This window comes from Paramisgurnus dabryanus, chromosome 18 (genome assembly GCF_030506205.2).
Source record: "Paramisgurnus dabryanus chromosome 18, PD_genome_1.1, whole genome shotgun sequence".
NCBI lineage: Eukaryota > Metazoa > Chordata > Actinopteri > Cypriniformes > Cobitidae > Paramisgurnus > Paramisgurnus dabryanus.
In genome coordinates this window covers 30,449,943-30,470,494 of record NC_133354.1, presented here as the reverse complement: position 1 = coordinate 30,470,494, position 20,552 = coordinate 30,449,943, and the positions used below count along the sequence as shown (strand labels likewise).

Genomic DNA, 20,552 nt, shown 5'->3' with positions numbered 1-20,552 from the left:
AAAAGTCTTAGGCCACCATGGCAGAATTAGAAGAGTTGTTTTTGCAATGCTATATTGATCATATATAATTGTTTCTCAGTCTCTTTATTAGAATACAACCAGAAAATACAGGAAATGTGTATATAGTATTAAAAACTGTATAAAAATTTGTGCTGGGCATAGATTAATCTAGATTAATCTCATACAAAATAAAAGTAATTTTTTGCATAACATGAGTTTGTGCTGTGTGTAATTATTATGTATATATAAATACACACACATTCATGTATGTATTTAAGAAACATTTACATTTGTATATATATTTTTATTTCAATTTTTATATATTCTATATTAAATAAAAAAAGGATCTATAAATAAAACATTTCTTAAATGTATAGATATGTATGTGTGTGTGTGTGTGTGTTTAAATATACATAATATTTACACAACTCATATATTTTGCAAAAAATTACTTTTATTTTGTATGAGATTAATCTACACTAATCTGTGCCCAGCCCTAATAAAAGTGTAAACTGATGTGTGACGTTTTTAGGGTAAACTCCACTTCCATTTGAGCAACAGCAGGAAACTGCAAGATCTCTTAAACCTAAATGAAAGTATGTCCTTATTACTCATTTTTAAGAAATTAAAATTTTTACTTCATTCTGCTCAAAAACGCTCAAGATGTGTTTCATGCCAAGAGAGGTCACACTAAACAGTGAAGATGCCTAAAGAAGACATTCAAGGAATATTCCATTTTCTTAATTAATTTACTCACCACCATGTCATCCAAAATGTTGATGTCTTTCTTTGTTCAGTCGAGAAGAAATTATGTTTTTTGAGGAAAACATTGCAGGATTTTTCTCATTTTAATGGACTTTAATGGACATTTAACACTTAACTCAATACGTAACAGTTTTTTCAACTGAGTTTCAAAGGACTCTAAATGATCCCAAACGAGGCATAAGGGTCTTATCTAGCAAAACGATTGTCATTTTTGACAAGAAAAATAAAAAAATACACTTTTAAACCACAACTTCTCATTTATGTCCGGTCCAGCGCGACCTAACGTAAATGCGTAGGGACGTATGAGGTCACATGTTACATATATAAAACACAAATTTGCGGACCATTGTAAACAATAAACTGACACAAAGACATTAATTAGTATCATTCCACATACAACAACGTAGGAACGGTCCTCACTCTCAACACTTGTAAACACTGGGGCGGAGTTTCGCGTTCGTCCTCTGTGACCTCTTGACGTCATGACGTATTGCGTGGGGTCACACTGACGCATCACGACCGGATCTAGAGGAGAAGTTGTGCTTTAAAAGTGTATATTTGTTATTTTTCTTGTCAAAAATGACAATCGTTTTGCTAGATTAGACCCTTATGCCTCGTTTTGGATCATTTAGAGTCCTTTGAAACTCTGTTGAAAAAAAACTGTTAAGTGTTGAGTGAAGTGTTAAGTGTTGGTGTCCATTAAAGTCCATTAAAATGAGAAAAATCCTGCAATGTTTTCCTCAAAAAACATAATTTCTTCTCGACTGAACAAAGAAAGACATCAACATTTTGGATGACATGGTGGTGAGTAAATATTCTTTTAAGAAAATGGACTATTCCTTTCAGTCCTGAATATTTACATTTTTATTTTTTGTACATATTTCCTGTATTTTCCGTTTGTATCTTAATAAAATAGATTGAACAATAAATATTGATGGACATTGGTGGCCTAAGACTTTTGCACAGTACTGATATATATTTTTATTTTATTTTTTACAAGCGTGTATTACTCTCTCTTATGGATGTCTATGAAGCAGTGCTGTTACACGTTGATATAAATCCTATAGATAGACTTACATTACAGTTATCACATCATCTAGCCACATCCATACTACTGAAAGTGGTGTGAAAGTCCTGTCATGATCTTCATGTGATCTGATCTGATTTAATTCTGTTGAGCTGCTCATGAAGGTTTTTCATCAGTGAGATTCCCGAAGGTCTGTGTACATTAAAATGTCCGAGGATGAAATAAAGCTCACGTTATTAAAGCTTGATGGGCTTGAAACGTTAGCATGCTCAGGATAAGATTCGATCTGCCTTCCTTACTGTTGTTGGGTGATTGATTGAAAAGGCTGTGGCCCGTATGAAGGCTTTGGTTTGAGTCTTTAGGGTCTCTATTTTCACACTGATCCGCAGGCCCAATCAGCCTGTTTATCCTCTGCCGTCCTGTGGCTTTCGTCAGTCTTTCTCCTCCAGTCTTCAGAGCAGCTCCTCGTATCCCAGGTACAGTATATCAGATCAATGACCCAGCACATGGCTTTAAACCTCTCGACCCAGCGCTTCTGCCGTATGTCTGCCACTTTTTCTCTGTACTGTTACACCATTCGCTTTCTGCAGTCAGTGCCCTTTATTATACATGCAACACAAAACTACACAATCAGTGATGTGTAGTGTGAATATAGTAATGTTGGGGATTGTTTTAAATGTAGTTTTACCTGCCTATTAAAGTTTATCGTAAATCACATGGACATGTTTTAGTATGCTGAAGGCCAGGGCTGGGATCTGAAGACGCCCATCAGTTTCACCTTCCTCTGTAACCCAACACCCGAATTAAATGAACAAATCTCCGTAACAGTGTAATAAATCCATCTGTGGAAATGATTTTGAATGTCACACACATCTTTGTTTGGTTCTCATGTGAAGAGGCAGAAATCTTCAGTCTGTTGGGTTTTTGTTGGAATCAGATCCCATTGAGGAGCACTAATCCTCATCCAAGTCTCTTCCTCATCTCTTCTGGATATTATGAGCGCGTGTCGAGCTTTAAGAAGATTTTCTTCCATCTCAAAGGATGTTTGCTGGACTATGATGCTGAAATGCTGTATTTGTTTGCTTGAATGCGTGCGGTGTTTAATATTGCAGCAGCTTTGTGTTTGTGATGCTTTAGCAGTGCAGATAGAGCGCCACCTGCTGTTCATCTCACACACTCACAGGTTAACTGCTATTAAAAGGGAACTCATGATAGTTGTTTTTTATTTAATTGATCGTGTCCTTCTTTTCATGTATTTGATTTAGTTAACATGTGCCACGAGTTTCCTTTTAACAGCAACATAAGAAGATAAAGGTAATAACACATAACTCTGTCTGTGTCTGTCTGTAGGTTTTCTCATTCGCTGATGCTTCAGCCTGGCATGCACCCTACAGGGATCCCTCATCCTGCTATTGTGCCCTCTTCAGGCAAACAGGAGCATGACCATTACGACAGGAACATGTATCAGTAAGTTGATCAAATACCGGAAGGTTAAAATGAGATTTCTTTAATCTCTTAATGATAGCAGTGTGATCACATGTTTCTTATGATAAGTAATCTCTCAGGTGCGTCTCCTCCAGAGCTTCACAACAGATCTCAACTCATCATATAAATGTCTCTATATCTTATGTATCCTGTAGATAGTTTAGGAGAAACTGTAAAGGGGTCATATCATAAAAATCTGACTTTTTCCATGTTTAAGTGCTATAATTGGGTCCCAAGTGCTTCTATCGGCTTAGAAAATGTGAGAAAGATCAACACAGTAACTTAGTTTTAGTAAACTATTCTCTGCAAGCATGTGAAAAATTAGGTCATTCAAGTAATTGACAGCACAATTGGGTTTTAATTTCAACAAACCTCCATTGTGGTGATCAGTGTTTGTTTCATCAGCTCGTTTGCATTTTAAAGGACATACCCCAAAGACTTCAGACTTACAAAGTGTCAATTTTAACATTTAACATTTATATTTATAATAATATTATCTGTGGGGTATTTTGAGCGAAAACTTTACTCCGGGGACACTAAAGATTTATTTTACATCTTTAAAAAAATCCCATAATATTACCCCTATTAATAAGATGTAGATGAGAATTAAGTTAGAACTGGAGAATTGAGTGAAATTCATCTTTATTGTGTAGATGTAGGGCTTAAAGTCCATTAATAACTGCAGAAATGAATGCATTACAAGTATAAATAATATGATTTGAATGGTTTGTTGTTCAGAAAGCATCACGGAGAGTCAAAGCGCGAGAAAGAGCCGAAAAAGCCGGTAATAAAGAAACCTCTGAATGCCTTCATGTTATATATGAAAGAGATGAGAGCTAAAGTCATCGCTGAATGCACACTGAAGGAAAGTGCTGCTATCAATCAGATCCTGGGCAGACGGGTAAATCAAAACTTTATATTACATCACTTACAGAACACACACACACATATATATATTATCAGCTCAACTGCTCATGTTTCATTACTGAGGATATATAGCTTAAACACAGAACGGATGATGAGCTTTTTTTGTGTTCAAACAGTGGCACGCTTTGACCCGGGAGGAACAGGCTAAATACTATGAATTGGCCCGTAAAGAGCGACAGCTTCACATGCAGCTTTATCCCAGCTGGTCTGCTCGAGACAACTACGTAAGTGATTTTTTTATTATCATCTTATTTCTCTCTCACTTCTCATTTTATACCAGAAACACATGAATATCCGGGCTGTATGTTGAATCTCTTGAAGATAAAATGAAATCATTCATATATACCAGATTTATTTGTAGTGTGAATATGAATCATATTGGCACCATGATCTTAACCAGAGGTTAGGATTAAAAGGGAAAGTGTCTTGTACATCTTATACAATTGATGTCAAAATTATAAAATAAATTTCACCTGCATTCAGAATCATAATCGACATTATTATTATTATTATTATTAACAGAAAATGCATGTATAATCCATATACATACATATATGTATATACACTCACCTAAAGGATTATTAGGAACACCATACTAATACTGTGTTGGACCCCCTTTCGCCTTCAGAACTGCCTTAATTCTACGTGGCATTGATTCAACAAGGTGCTGAAAGCATTCTTTAGAAATGTTGGCCCATATTGATAGGATAGCATCTTGCAGTTGAAGGAGATTTGTGGGATGCACATCCAGGGCACAAAAGATGCTCTATTGGGTTGAGATCTGGTGACTGTGGGGGCCATTTTAGTACAGTGAACTCATTGTCATGTTCAAGAAACCAATTTGAAATGATTCGAGCTTTGTGACATTATCCTGCTGGGAGTAGCCATCAGAGGATGGGTACATGGTGGTCATAAAGGGATGGACATGGTCAGAAACAATGCTCAGGTAGGCCGTGGCATTTAAACGATGCCTAATTGGCACTAAGGGGCCTAAAGTGTGCCAAGAAAACATCCGCCACACCATTACACCACCAGCACAAGGCATGATGGATCCATGTTCTCATTCTGTTTACGACAAATTCTGACTCTACCATCTGAATGTCTCAACAGAAATCGAGACTCAACAGACCAGGCAACATTTCTTCAGGCCTCAACTGTCCAAATTTGGTGAGCTCGTGCAAATTGTAGCCTGTTTTTTCTATTTATAGTGGAGATGAGTGGTATCCGGTGGGGTCTTCAGCTGTTGTAGCCCATCCGCCTCAAGGTTGTGCGTGTTGTGGCTTCACAAATGCTTTGCTGCATACCTCGGTTGTAACGAGTGGTTATTTCCACTCAAAGTCAAAGTTGCTCTTCTATCAGCTTGAATCAGTCGGCCCATTCTCCTCTGACCTCTAGCATCAACAAGGCATTTTCACCCACAGGACTGCGGCATACTGCATGTTTTTCCCTTTTCACACCATTCTTTGTAAACCCTAGAAATGGTTGTGCGTGAAAATCCCAGTAACTGAGCAGATTGTGAAATACTCAGACCGGCCCGTCTGGCACCAACAACCATGCCACGCTCAAAATTGCTTAAATCACCTTTCTTTCTCATTCTGACATTCAGTTTGGAGTTCATGAGATTGTCTTGACCAGGACCACACCCATAAATGCATTGAAGCAACTGCCATGTGATTGGTTGATTAGATAATTGCATTAATAAGAAATTGAACAGGTGTCCCTAATAATCTTTTAGGTGAGTGTGTGTGTGTGTGTGTATACACATACATATACACATACACACACTGACATATTGGTAAATACATTTACAAAACTTTATATGAAACACTCTGAATCTGACTACAGTGACTGTTTGGTTGAAATGATGTTGCTTCTGATTAATTATAAAAACTCAGATCTTTGAGCTGCTATAATGATCTAGTTGAGTTGTATTAACATCTGTCTCTGATCTGATGAGTACAGGGTAAAAAGAAGAGAAGAAAACGAGATAAGCAGGACTCCAGTACAGGTACATTATATCACACCACTTACATATTAAATATAATCCACTCATCATCACAGATCTGTTTAGCAGAAACCTCTGACCTGCTGAATTTCTTTATGAAACTAACACCTCTCTTCTGTATTAAAAACATGGTTTTTAAGTTCGGTTTTAAGTTGATGTTGATTCTCAGTTTCTCTTGATCTATGAAGGGTTAACCTCTTTGACTGCTCTTTATTCTCTTTCTCTCTCCTGGCTTGATCTGTACCGCCGCTGCTTGCTTTATTTCCACGTCTGCACGCATGTTGCCTTTCGCTCAGACCCCGGCTCACCAAAGAAATGTCGCGCTCGCTTTGGCCTCAACCAACAGACGGACTGGTGCGGCCCGTGCAGGTGTGTATCACTGTCCCTGTCTGTCTCTCTCTCTGTCTGTCTGTCAGTGCTCTGCATGAGTCTCTAACAGCGATGCTATACTGATGCACTCTTAACCCTCTTGACCTTCAGTGGACAAAACTCATAGACTTGAATCTTTACATTGACGTACATTTAGAGAACAACAATTCATTAAAATCACTTCACTAGCAGTGATTCTAAACTGGGTTTATTTTGGACATTCAGTGATGACCAATGAACCAAAATGTTGTGTTGCACCAAAGTAACAAAAATGTCAAATGAAAAACAGAAATGATGTAATAACAATAAGTGTCTGTAGAAGCACTATTGTGATGACGGGTGTACATGAACAAATGTCTGATATGATTTTTGCATGATCTCAGGAGAGAGATTCATTTGTTTGTGTCTCTTTTCTTTTAAAAGTTAATAAGTAACATAATTAAGTGTGGTGTATCACATTTCATTGTGTCTTGTTTTTTATCTGTTGTCAGTAAAGATCTGTCATCTCTCAGTCAAGAACCACTGATTCAAAGTCTGGATCAGCTTAAAAATATTCATTATGTTTAGCGTAGGACTTTAAATGGTGTATAGAGGAAGAATCCCAGTCGCATATGATTGTCACTTGACAGAGATGATCAAACTATAAAGCATGTGTGGTTTTGCCCTGCTATAACTGATGCCATTCACACCTATAGTGTTTGTCTAACACACTGCGGTCAGGACGACTCTCTGTTTCAAGATCAGCTCTATAAACAGGTCTCAGTTAGTGATACTGACGCTCATCTCAGAGAGATTTGTGTGAGGATCTCACGCTACCACTAACACAAACATATATAAATAAATCCACATTACAAACCCCACAGATGAAACAATATAAGCAATGTTTATGAGAGACGATGTGCCTGATCGTATTTAGATTAATGTTATGACTTAACCCTTAAACGCTCCTCGTTTTCTGTTTACACTTCTGCCCCTTGAATTAAAAATTGAAAGCATAATTGTAAGAAAAATATACATTTTTAATAATACAAATAATATAAAAAAATTTTTTGTTAACTTCTCATCTATACAATAAAGCTGTGTTTTAGGAGATTTGAAGTAATTTTGTACCTGTTTACCACTAAATTCCTCAACTACACAGTTGCCTTGCCTGAAAAATATCGAATTTGTATGAAAATTCACATAAATTATGATCTAAATTTGATTTAAATTGTTTTTAGATATTGATCTAGGTGTTAGGTGTTGAATTCAGCCATCGGTTTTTAGAAAAAAAACATAAAAGAATTACTGTTTAAGAATTAAATCGTTTCGACCAGCAGATGCCCATAGAGACCCATTCATTTTACTGGATGTGGCCAACTACTCAACATCACTACTTAAGTGAAACATTTTGTGAATTTATGTTTATATAAACATTAGAAAGGACATTAAAAATAAATATTATTTCAAATAGTAATTGTTTATAGTTTTTGAAGCATTTTGAAATGTCTGTTTTTACAAAATGCCACAGAAATTTGACTAGGCGTGTGTCTGTGTGTGTCTGTGTGTGTGTTTTGTGCATGCATTAGGTCACACCCCTTTATATCTTATTTTCTGCATTTGTGACTGATTTTATTTGCCAATTTCCATACAAATGCTCTCTGTGGCAGTCATATGTGAGCATGTGTTTTTTTTAGGGCTGTCAAAAGATTAATCGCGATTAATCGCATCCAACATAAAAGTTTGTGTTTACATAGCATATGTGTGTGTACTGTGTATAAATATTATGTATATATAAATACACACACATTCATGTATATATTTAAGAAATATTTGCATTTAAATACTGTATATACATTTCTATAATTTATATTATATATAAATATAAATATTTTATATATAAATATAACAATTTTTTCTTAAATATATACATGATTGGGTGTGTTTTTATATATAAATAATAATTATACACAGTACACACACATATGTTATGTAAACACAAACTTTTATTTTGGATGCGATTAATCGCGATTAATCTTTTGACAGCCCTAGTTTTTTTGCATTTCATTTGCGCAAGAACCAGGCCTTAATTTCTGTGTCAAAATGTTCAGATTAATGCTGCATTTTTTATTTTTTTACAAATGGAATTTTTTTTTTTTGCATTTCCCATTCACTTTCATTCAGGGTCATATTGACCCCAAGTAAACACATTAATTATTTTTTTTACATACCTTTAGAACAACCAATTTTTTTTGTGTATGTAAAGATACATTATTTAGGAAAGGTCACACAGTTTTATATCTCTGGGATGAAGGGAACCTTTTTTTAACTAATGAAATGTCGTTTGGGGTCATATAGACCCCAAGGACTGAGGGTTAAAGGGATAATTCACCCAAAAATAAAAATTCTGTGATCAATTTCTCATCCTTATGTTGTTCATAACCTGTATGATTTTTTTTTTTTTTTTTTTTTGATTAACACAAATAAAGATATTTTGATAAATGATGGTAAACACAGGGCTTATGGTAACCTTCATTAAAATACCTTCTTTTGTGTTCATCAGAAAAAATAAATTCATACAGGTTACAAACAATAAACTATGCCTTTAAGCTTCAAAACATGAATAATTCGGTCATTTATTACTCATAATTTCCAGCTTAATCTCACAAGAATTTGTATGTATTTATGAGTTTGCTAATTAGTATTAATTCATATGAGGTGAAAAAAAATTAAAAACTTTAAGGAATTAAGGAATTAATGAATGAATGTGGTCAACTCGTAAAATGTGTATGAAGATGGCGTAGTCATTTACATCTTTTTAAATTTTTTAGAGATCCACACACACCCATAAAAGAGTCCTTCTGTGAATTTCTGTCTGTTCGTTACACAAAACTATTGAATGGCATCAGAAGACGTCTAATAAAGCTCACCAGTGGAAGAAAACTATTTTTATATTTCTGCTACTTGAAACGGTTACTTGATATCTAATTGCATGTTGACTAGTTAAGTTCATCATCTCATATGTATTTATAGGGTAATGTACAGTCAGCCCATCTTTTTGCTAATGAAACCCTATAGGATGATAGAACCTTGATCACCTGTCTGAGTTTATTTTGTTACTTCTGTTGTGTTATTTTCTGTCATTGTTGTGAACACATTTGTGACGTTTCACATTCACGCTTTATTCACAGATAACTCTCTTGACTGTTCCTAGGAGGAAAAAGAAGTGCATTCGCTACCTTCAGAGAGGACGCTGCGCCAGCCCCCATTCTTCCGATGGAAGTGCTATAGACTCCCCTCCTTCACCTGTCTATCACCTGCCAAACCCCGCCTCTCCTCCCCACCGCTCCTCCTCGTGCCCCGCCTCCCCAGTCAACAGTCCCCGCCCACCGAACAACAAACGGCCCTCCCACCCAACCAGAGACTCGCTCGACTTCAACAGAGTTAAAACAGAGAGCACGAGACATCAGACACAATGACGTTCAGACTGACACTGAATTTGAATAAAAACACATGGGTCAGATGGGGTGCAGTCTCATCGTTCGAAAACTTGTGGCACTGGATCTTCAAATGGATGAACGTCATGATGGGTCACAATCTACCGTTAAATCAAAAGAAAAACAATGCATTTTATGTTTCAGCATGGAGGAAAAAAATTTTATCTAACCCCTCAAATCAGAGGGAAATAATAGGTCAACTGACCCTAAACCTAATCATCCAATCTGATTGGTTAAAATAATTATTCATTCACTCTATGGTGAAACGCTCATTGTTTTTCTATTGGTTTGGGGTGAAATATAAGCCGTCAGCTCTCCGTGTTGCCGATTGGTGGTAAAGTTTAGGATGACATCATTGGACTGTGAAGAAAATGTCTTGTTACCATATTTTTACATGAGCGTAAACTTGGTCAGTTCTCATAAACATTCTTTTATGATTAAATAAGTGTTGTAAAACGTAATCTTTTATAAATATGAACATCAGTAAACTTTTGTTTTTATGTAAAAAGAAAATAAGAAAAAAAGCATTCCTTTGCCATTCGCTTTATTCAAGTGCCATTTTATAGCTTTTGCTGTGTAGATGTGAGTTAATGTGTTGTGCCTGTCATACATGAAATGAAGTATGTGCATCATGGTTTTTTTCACATGTTTCTGTGTCTAGCGGTCATTCTGTATCTCTCAGGTCTGTTCTCAAACTCTTATACCGAGACTGAGGGCGTATGTGTTGTGTGTATCAAACATCAACTGTTCCAAGAAATACATGCCAAGATATTTCATCTGCTCATTTTCATTTGTCTTTGCTTTTGTTGTAACAATAATCATTCTTTAGTTTTATTAAAATATTTTGTAAAATCTGTGTCTTTTAAGGATTGTTTATCATACTCTTATGTGTACTGCACGTTATGCTGCTTTGTTCGTTTGTCAAAATGTGTGATGTACATCTTAGCAATACTGTAGAACACAATACAATACACACTTATTCACAGTATTTCAACAACACAACTGTAATTTAAAATTTGTTTCTTGATCCAGTAACTATATTAGACTACTAAAATATTTTTTACTGACACTAAAGTTGGATTTGAAATGCAAAAGCAATGATAACACACGCCTCGCAATAACACCATGTAGTACAATTTTTAGTAACGCTTTACTTAAAGGGGTGTTCATAAGACTGACATAACACCTTCATAATCATGACATGACATGTTTTATGAACAAAAAGGAGATTTTATGCAAGTATATGACAACTGGCATTAAGTATCATTTGTTCAATTATGTCACACTGCAAAAATCATACTTGTCTTGTTTCAGTAAAAATATATAAAAATTGAGCAAAATGACCTAAAAAAGAAGTCTAATATTTAGACACCAAATATACAATTTAAATAGATTTGTGCTTAAAACAAGCAAAAATATCTGCCAATAAATATCTATTTTTTAAATAAATTACCTATTTTTGCTTGTTTTTAGAAGAAATTTACATAAATAGTATATTTTTTTATCTAAAAACTAGACTTATTTTCTTAGGTCATTTTGCTCATCAAGATTTTTTTGTAAGAATTTAAGATTTTTTTATATTTGTACAGAAAACAAGAAAAAATACCAAGAAAGTAAGTCATTTTTTTGCAGTGCATTTTTGATGCAAAGATTACATTGTTTGAGAGGTCTTTGTTATGACAACTCGACATAACCCAAAACATCAGAACTTGTCATGACAACTCAACATTTCCAAGACAACATTATTTGTCATACATTTTTTAGGCATCATAACTTAGTCACTGCGACTAAAAAAAATGCTCTGTCTCTGTTTTTGAGCCTAGACCAGGGAACATTGAGAAGAATCTGAATTGACGACCTCAATGGTCTAGCCCAGTGGTTTTCAAAAGTTTTACGACATTTTATGAAATACATTAATTTATCATGAATTCTGTGTAATTAAACCTAAAAAAATAAGGTTACTAACCAAAAGCACTACTTTTTTGTATAATTTAATGTTTTTTATTAAAATCTTGAGTTTTAGAACAGTTTTTTGTCACAAATTTTCTTTGGGGGGCCGTGAAGGAATGCACTGTACACAAGGGGGACGGCATGCTGAAAAAGTTTGGGAACCACTGATCTAGCCTGAGTCTGGACATGTAGTCATTCAGTGTTAATACTAATTGTTAATAAACAGAGACAGCAAAAAAATATATATATTTACCTTTATGCATAAACAAACAGAACGTGTTCTTCCTCAAATTTTCACATTAAATGAACATTTTTGCAGCGATATGGACCAAACGCTGCATGGCTTACACCACCAATGTACTGTTTTCATTTAATTTTAGGTGAATCTGTCTCCAAATGCATTAAAATAAAATCTTATCAATTTTAATTACTATTATTATTATTATTATTATTGGATGACTGATTTTATTTCGCTAACAAACCTGGTGGAAACTTAAACACTTATGAAGCTGTTATAAAACTATTTGACATAGGATTAAAACCTAATGACGTTTTAACAACAAATTTAATTTGTACCACTGTAGTTGAGGTCAGGAAAAATATTTCACTCTCTTCTAAAACCATTTGACAGAGTATTGACACTTAATGATATTTTAATGACAAATTAAATTTGTATCACCAGTAAAAAGTGGTCAGACAGAGTCATAATGGCTTCATGACAGCCAACCACATGACATTTTAATGTAATGTTAACCCATAAAGCTAGGCAGTTTCTTCATTTTGATATTTTATCTTCTATGTCATGTTTATGACAGATTTATGACAAGTTATGTTGTCTTGGTAATGTCAAGTTGTCATAAAGACATCTCAAACAATGTCACCTTTGCATTAAAAATGACATAATTGAGCAAATCTCCTTTATGTTCATAAAACGTGTCATGCTTATGAAGATGTCACGTCAGTCTTATGCACACCCCTTTAAGTAAAGTGTTACCGATAACACTTTACAATAAGGTTTATATTAGTTAACAGCATTAGTAAACATGAACTAATAATGAACTGCGCTTATACAACATTTTATTAATCTTATTGTTAATTACATTTACTAATAATTGTTTAAAATCTTGTTAACGTTAGTAAATGCACTGTGTGATTTAACATGAATAAACAATTAAAAGCTTTATTTCTATAAATACTGTAACAAATGTATTGCTCATAGTCTGTTCATGTTAGTTAGTACATTAACTAATGTTAACTAATTAACCTTATTGTAAAGTGTTACCGTGTTACCAACTTTTTTTTCAACAGTAGTTAAATTATTACAGTATTCAGTTAGTAAGATGGCCTTTCTTTACAAACCTAACCTAAGAAATCCTCTCATATATTCCACTCATAACTGTTTCCTTCAGGGTAAAACTAACTGGGGTTTCTTTACATTATATAATGTTGTCATTTACCAGATACTTAACACAAACTGAGACCAAAACCACTAGAGAACATCTAAAACCACAACAATGGGAAAAAAACATGCATAAACTAGAAAAATGACAAATCCCACAATAATTCGACTTTATTGATTATTTTTGGAATGACAAGGTTAATAATCCGAATTGTCATTTTATGAGCAGAACTTTGAAAGGTGTCTGATCCTATACAAGTCAAGAGTAAATAAGGAAATATTACACAAGGACTTCCATTTCACTAAACAAACTTCTCAAGCCTACTCCGCTTTAATCAAAACAAATAAGGCGATATTTATAAAATTTACCCAAGCTATATGTCCAAAAAAAGACAAATGAATCTACTCTGCGGATAAAGTCCTGTTAATAAAAACACACCCGCACAAACACGCATGATGTAGGATGGTGACAGAAGGGGAGTGTATATCTACAGGAAAATGATGATATAAAATAAAAGCATTTGCACCACACGAGCCATGAAAATGGTCATGCCAGCAACACAAGGATCTGACTCTATCTTTATTTCTGTTAAATCTTAACAAATATGAACAGCGCAGTGCAATTTTTCATCTGTTTTTTTTTTTTTTTTGGACAATCCGTAGTGTTTAAGAAGAAGTCAGGATGATCATTTCTCTTCACACCACTGGTTCTCCTTGCGTACCTGCAGCCAACACAAAACATTTTATTAGCTAGAAGATGTATCCCTAAAGAGAGATGAGACACATGAGCGCTTGCTTTACCTGGGCTTCCTCTTCCTCTGTGAAATCATTTTTGATATTGAAAGTCTTTCTGATCTCCTCTGGGGTTTTGCCTTTGATCATGTTTGCAACCGTCTTGCAAGTAACATCTAGCAAACCTTTGATGTCCAAATAATTTGCAGCCTAAACAAAAGGAGAAAGAGATGAAAGTGAGGACACGGATGTGCAATTGATGAGGCCATTACAAACTTTGCAAATTAAGTGGTGGCCAATGAGAGGCGTGTAAATGCATCGCTGCTTTGATGCACGAAAGCTGACCGTGGCGAGGACATTCGTACATTAGGGACACGGCGACATCATGCATTTTGGTTTAGAGGAGAGGGTTGATAACGCAGATGTATTTAGGTGTTACACTGCCACTTCAAATCCATTTTTGTATGCACGCATGTGGTTTCACAGAAATATTCGATTGTAATCTGAGACAAAAGACTTCTTAAGCAGATTACTAGACATGGTTTTCTTGTAACCCACATCTAACTAACCCATAACATTCATGCGATGAACTAAAAAAAGCGTTATAGCACATAACATAGCATTATAGATTAACAGACCAGAATAAGTTCGAAGAGGGTGCCCTGGTCTACTTTAAGGAACTCCTGGTCCCACACAGGGATGTCATCTGTTCTTTTCTCTTTATTTTCATCATCTTCAGGAGGAGGAGGGTCATCTTTATGATGGGTGCACCACTGAATTACCTGTCAACATATCAAACACATCATGAGCTCAGTATAAACATTTCATCTATAGCTTAACCCAGGGATCCCACACCTTAGTTAACTTCAAATTCAAGGACCTTTCAAGGACTTCTCAGGTCCAATACCCTCAAATTCAAGGACTAAATGTGGGAACACATTTCAAGTGAGAGCAAGGTTACATCGTGTTACCTTTTAAGATACATTGTTACAGTTCCCTTTTGAGGAAACTTGCGCTGCATCACTGTGGTGACACTTTGGGTATGCCTCCAGGGGTAAGTGCGTCTGAATGTGTATATCAAATTCAACCAATGCTGAGGCTTAACGACAAAGACAGGGTAACACGGGAGCCAAAGAGTATATTGCTATCTGAAATATTGCCAAAGATGGCGTTACAGGGATGCAGGAAGTATGGCAAGGGAGACGCAGGGTCTCGTTCCCTTCTCAGGAACAACAGTTACATACGTAACCAGAGACGTTTTCATGTTTCAAACACAACTATGCAAAAAAGCATTTTGGTATGAATCAACATTTGCATACAGAAGATTTAAAGCGAACAGTTTAGCACGTGTGCTTAAAAAGTTACGAATTTTATGATATTATCCTACACTACACAGGGAATAATATGGATTTTTTCCAGAAAACTTCTTGCATAAAATAGATTCAAGCACTTTCAATGACCTGTATCTATGCATGTTTCTTTTCAAAAACTTTCCAGGGCCTTGAATTTTTTCCCCCCAGATTTACAAACTTTCAAGGATTTAAAGGACCTGTGAGGACCCCGTTATCCAATCCTGACTGACACGTCCTGCTATATGTGATCATAACAGGAACATGGACATTGTTAATCCATGTGCTGTATGATGTTTGATAGTCTTCCTTACAACTGTTGTGTGTCAGACTGTATGAGGCTGTTTACCCTTGGCATTAACATGCGTTTTCGTCGATCGGATCACAAGTGGATGACGTTAATGCCAGGTGTAAGCGGTGTTCAAAACATTTTGAGCTCGTCCACTTTCGACCACTTTCAACCACATCCAGAGGTAGTCGAAACCACTTTCGATCGGATCGCTTTGGAGTTGCGGAACGCATACGTGGTTGAATGTGTTCGAACAGCCACACGCGACCGCCTTCTCTCTGCCCATTTATCTAATCTGAGGTATTAAACACAAATTTTACGTCTTTTTTTGACTTGTGGCGTGAACATACGATGAACAGCGCTATTTTTAGCCTTTCATTGATAAACCTAAAGTGGCTGATCTCCGTAGTTTCGTTTTGAAAGCGTGTGAAAGTTGCGCGATTGTATTTCATCAATTGCGCTGAAAATTCAGAGAAAGCTCCAAAAAATAAACGTACAAATCACTGTGCAGCATGTATACTTGCTAAACAAGCAGCGGACTCCAACATAATATTAGTTTGCGTCCATATAAACTCATAATTACTCCCGCTCGCGTTTGAATGACAGCAGAGAGACTCGCCCACCATCTCACAGACCACCCCCTCACATTATTCAGGACAGATGCGGTCAAAAGTGGACAAAAGAGACGGATTTAAATACCAGGTGTAAACGTAATGTGTCTCTCTCGTCCACTTGTGATCCGACCGATGAAAACACATCTTAATACCAAGTGTAAACAGCCCCTATGATCCCAGTTATAAGCACTGTCATCCGTAGGATCTCGGGTATCATTAATGTCTGACTGTATGATGTGAGGAGTTTGATGTCACAGGTCTCTGTAGGTGAAGTCACACAAAACTCCTGACACTGACAGAATTTTATCAGATTTGATGAAAATGCTTATTCATCTGCGCACAGAAACCTGTTAAACCAGTCAGAAATAACTATGGATTTATGTCTAAAATTACAAGAATCTTTTAGGATTCTCAAAATGAATCCTGGCCAATCATACAGTGTGCACTCAACATTAGCTACAAATTTCGATAAAAGGTTAGGCTAAATGTCAATTTCAAAACGTGAAAACCCTTCATCAGGCTTTGTGTAACACATGGAGGAACTTAAGTACTATTGGCATAGGATAAGTATTATCTGGGGACCTTGTGTGACTTAGAAAATGACCCCCCTAGATTTGAGTTTTGTGTGGCCCGCTTGCATGGGATAAGCAAAGCCTGTGATTTCACTAACATTTACTGACTTCTCGGGTATGATGTTGAGGCTTTGCATATCACCTTGTCCAATACAGTGCAAAAAAGGTACCTTTACCATGTTAATCAGAGTTTATGACCCAACCAGATGCATCATGAAGCTGTCGCACCATCCAGCACATTTTTTTAGAAACGTTCTGACAGCTCTGCCTAAACTCAAGAGATCTCAAATAATGACCGTTCTGCACATTCTGAAAATTAATAATAAATCAAGCATGGACTACAAACAGAAATATCTAACAAATCCTCAAGTTTCACAAGGAAAGCCATAAGAAGCAGAGGGATGTGTCTCTGTATGTGCGCTCCTCAGTTGCAGTGCAAGAGGCGCAGAAACAAAAAGGCTAAATTAAAAAGGCACACAGGTAACAAAATGAAATTTCTCACGGGACTATTCTTACAGGACCTCTGTGTTCAGCGAAATATGGTAAGTCATTTGCATGGTGATTTGACCTTTACAAATTACAGACATGGCCGAATCACACAGGATTAAGATCACAGACAACCTCTGCAATTATTACAAATGACTAGAGGTCACCAGGTAATACTAATCCCGTGCGAACAGGGCTATAGTTTAGAGTAGGGCTGTCACAATAATTAAATAATCGCCTCATCGCGATTGTTTGACCTCATCGTGATGATTTCAGATCACCGCAATGATTGCATATCTCTCTAAAACACACAAGGGGGAGCTGCAGTGCAACTTTCAGCAGTATGAATTGCAAAGTAAAACTTTTTCAAATTTAGGGATTTTTTTGTTATGTGTATTAATATTTACTGCCAGGTAAACCTTGCAAAAGATTTAACAATGTGTGAAAAATTATTTCATGACAAACATGACAAAATGTATGAGAATTAAACGTCAAAGCCCTAAAACAGGCAATTAATCGTCACAATTGATTAGACAATTAACCGTCAGCCAAATTTCATAATCGTGACAGCCCTAGTTTAGAGGTCTAATGAAATCTCGCAATATCAAAACGTCACAGTGTAAATTCAAAATTAATTTGTCTTGGGAATGTATATAAAGCCTGAGGTCACTTTGTTTGACTGTTAATTACCAAAAATATCAGATTACTTCATCATCAATGACAAAAATAATAATTTAGCAGCAACAGCCCTAGATTATTTAAAACATCTCAAAATTTTGTGATTTCAGCTGAATAAAATCTTAATATTTTTCCACTGAAATACTCTATCATTGTGGATTTCTTAAAAGATGTAAAAATCTTGTCTTATTCTCGTCTCGTCTTGTGGGGTTAAGTGTCTCTATTGTTTAACTTATTAATAACACAACAATAAATATTATTACGACAGAGAAAATAATTTGTAATACCAGATGGTTTTAAATAAAATTGCGTAGTACAATTTCTTGTTATTTTTTTAAACTCTTGATTTTGGGATGTTTATCCACATTTCTCTTACTAATTACTAATGCACTCGCCAAAGCTCCCAGTCACGTTTATTATCTTTAAAAAGACATCAAGACTTCTCTTTAGTATGACTATAAACTGAACACAGTGATTTCTGATGTGATGAAGGTTTGACGTTTCACCTTTTTGAGGATAGCTGCATTTACATTGGGCAGAGGAACTGGATCATCATCTCCTTCATCATCCATCCCCAAATCTAATGAAAAGAGACTCGTGTTAAACACACCAAAAACATAAAGGGGTTTCATAAAAGCACGCCTTTATATAGCAAACATGTCAATTTACCTTCAAGCATGGTTTTTATAGTGACAGACTGCTTTGCAATTTCAACATCCACCTCAAACATCTCTCCATCCGAGCTCTGCAGTTTAATGGTGGGCATCTACAGAATCATAAAGAGAGAGACACGGAGAAATATAAAACCTCACATTCATCAATATTTATTACAGACTGCGTGTTCATCTGCTCAAAAACACATCCCATATCATTCCTGTATCGTCAAACTGAAATCTATATCAAACACGTAAAAACAGAACAAATTTAACCCGTAACAAAAACGAGGACTGATGCAATATCTGTTGTATTATTCCTAATCATTTTACAGCTGAATTAAAACGCGTTTCAACTAATCAAAGACCATAATAAACTGGAGCGGTTTGTGATGCTAGGCTAATGTTAGCAGCGCGGCTAAAGGCCTCTCATAGCAACCGCTGTGTGTTCAGCTCTTCACCTAAATTAAATTACAAAACATCAGATATATTATAACACACAAACACGTTTATATCACACATCTGATCCCCGGCTTACCGTGACTCTAACCGTAAACCCAACGCGGTGATATACCGGAACGTCAACAGGCCTGCGCCAGACTAGACCGTGATCAGTGCGTGCGCGTGCGTGCGTCACTAAAAACATGCGCACGCACACAGGGTGTAAGTAGCGTGTGATAATGTATAAACATAAAGTGTTTAAATATTGTAAAGCTAATCATAGAACAATTAAACTAAAAAACATTAGTAGTAACGTTAACTTAACGTAGATGAAATGGTAAAAAAAACACTGGCACGATCATTTGTTTACGTGCTTATTTCTACTTAATTTTAAGTTTATTTGGATCTGCCTGAAAATGTTTGTGAAGTTGTGTTGTTGTGGTGGTGGTCACTCACCACGAGGCCGTTTTTAATAGTTTTTTTTTTATATAATAATTTAATTGTTGAAATAATTCATATTATTAAAATCGTTATTTGATATTAAATTTATAAAATAGTTTATTCTGGCTCTTGAATCTGATTAGCTGAGAGCATTTTCATCCCTGTGTCACCATGGGAACCACTTATGTATCATTCCGCCATGAAGTCGGACCTGAAAGTGAAATGCACGCACATTCACACAGAACGCGTCTTCTGCTTCTAAAACCACAGCCCGACCCTATCCACATCTTCTAATCAGATCTACACGTAACGTTATATCAATAATTATAAAGTTTACTATTTAGTTTACTACTTAATTAATCATAAAATGTTGTAATATTCTTATGACTTGCAAATGTAATGCCCAGTTGTCAATACGTTGACGTAACTTCCGCTGAAACAGGACATTTGGGCATAAGTGGTTATTTTCCACTTTTAAATAGCAAGTAGCCCTTAGTTTTTATTGTAACTCTGTTAACATACAAACACAGTGCCAGGGGGTAAACCGAGTTAAATATTACAGTATTTGGGAAATGTCATACAAATGACACAATGATACCATTTTGAGGGCTTTGGAGTTGCTGGAGTCAGTGAGAGTGTCCAAGTAGGACTTAAGATCGTTACAAAAAAAAAAAAACAACAACAGAAAAATATGGCTTAGCACCTTAAAATGTGTGTAAAAATTTGCTAAGTAGGATAAATAAATTTAACCAAAAATAAAGATCTTTAGACAACTGTCAAAATTATGACAACCAAAAAAATATCCTTGTACGACAAAAAAAAAGTTGAAACAATGAAAGCCAGTAGCCCTTAATTTATGAGAAGCTGAAAAGTATGACGTCATGATATTATAGT

At 35.7% G+C, this 20,552-nt stretch overlaps 2 protein-coding genes across 12 annotated transcripts in view; one reads left to right on the top strand and one right to left on the bottom strand.

The window, feature by feature from the left end:
• tcf7 (transcription factor 7) overlaps positions 1-9,986 on the top strand; it is a 47,246-nt gene extending 37,260 nt beyond the window's left edge. Inside the window, exons 6-13 of one of the 11 annotated variants that reach the window (XM_065287609.2) lie at positions 2,182-2,268; positions 3,143-3,259; positions 4,016-4,178; positions 4,321-4,428; positions 5,315-5,371; positions 6,167-6,212; positions 6,506-6,578; positions 9,749-9,887. In XM_065287609.2, the coding sequence (XP_065143681.1) occupies positions 2,182-2,268; positions 3,143-3,259; positions 4,016-4,178; positions 4,321-4,428; positions 5,315-5,371; positions 6,167-6,212; positions 6,506-6,578; positions 9,749-9,752 (655 nt within the window). In that variant the 3' untranslated portion in view covers positions 9,753-9,887. Of the gene's footprint in view, positions 1-2,181; positions 2,269-3,142; positions 3,260-4,015; positions 4,179-4,320; positions 4,429-5,314; positions 5,372-6,166; positions 6,213-6,505; positions 6,579-9,748 lie in introns of all 11 variants that reach the window. The other 10 variants (XM_065287610.2, XM_065287612.2, XM_065287615.2 and 7 more) reach the window with 10 other exon arrangements.
• Positions 9,987-13,558: 3,572 nt separating this feature from the next.
• Positions 13,559-19,438, bottom strand: skp1 (S-phase kinase-associated protein 1). Its single transcript, XM_065287608.1, has 6 exons — positions 19,315-19,438; positions 18,793-18,889; positions 18,630-18,703; positions 14,774-14,917; positions 14,205-14,345; positions 13,559-14,125 (listed from the first exon to the last, which is right to left on the bottom strand). Exons 1-6 carry the CDS (start codon positions 19,420-19,422, stop codon positions 14,090-14,092), a joined length of 600 nt encoding a protein of 199 aa, XP_065143680.1. The 5' UTR covers positions 19,423-19,438; the 3' UTR covers positions 13,559-14,089.
• Between the last annotated feature and the right edge of the window lie 1,114 nt (positions 19,439-20,552).

Coding starts and splice junctions, on each gene's coding strand:
- skp1 (XM_065287608.1), bottom strand. CDS start 19,422: ATGTTTTTAGTGACGCACGCACGCGCACGCACTGATCACGGTCTAGTC. Junction 18,890..19,314: donor GGTTTACGGTTAGAGTCACG/GTAAGCCGGGGA, acceptor ATGATTCTGTAG/ATGCCCACCATTAAACTGCA. Junction 14,918..18,629: donor ATGCAGCTATCCTCAAAAAG/GTGAAACGTCAA, acceptor ATATGTTGACAG/GTAATTCAGTGGTGCACCCA.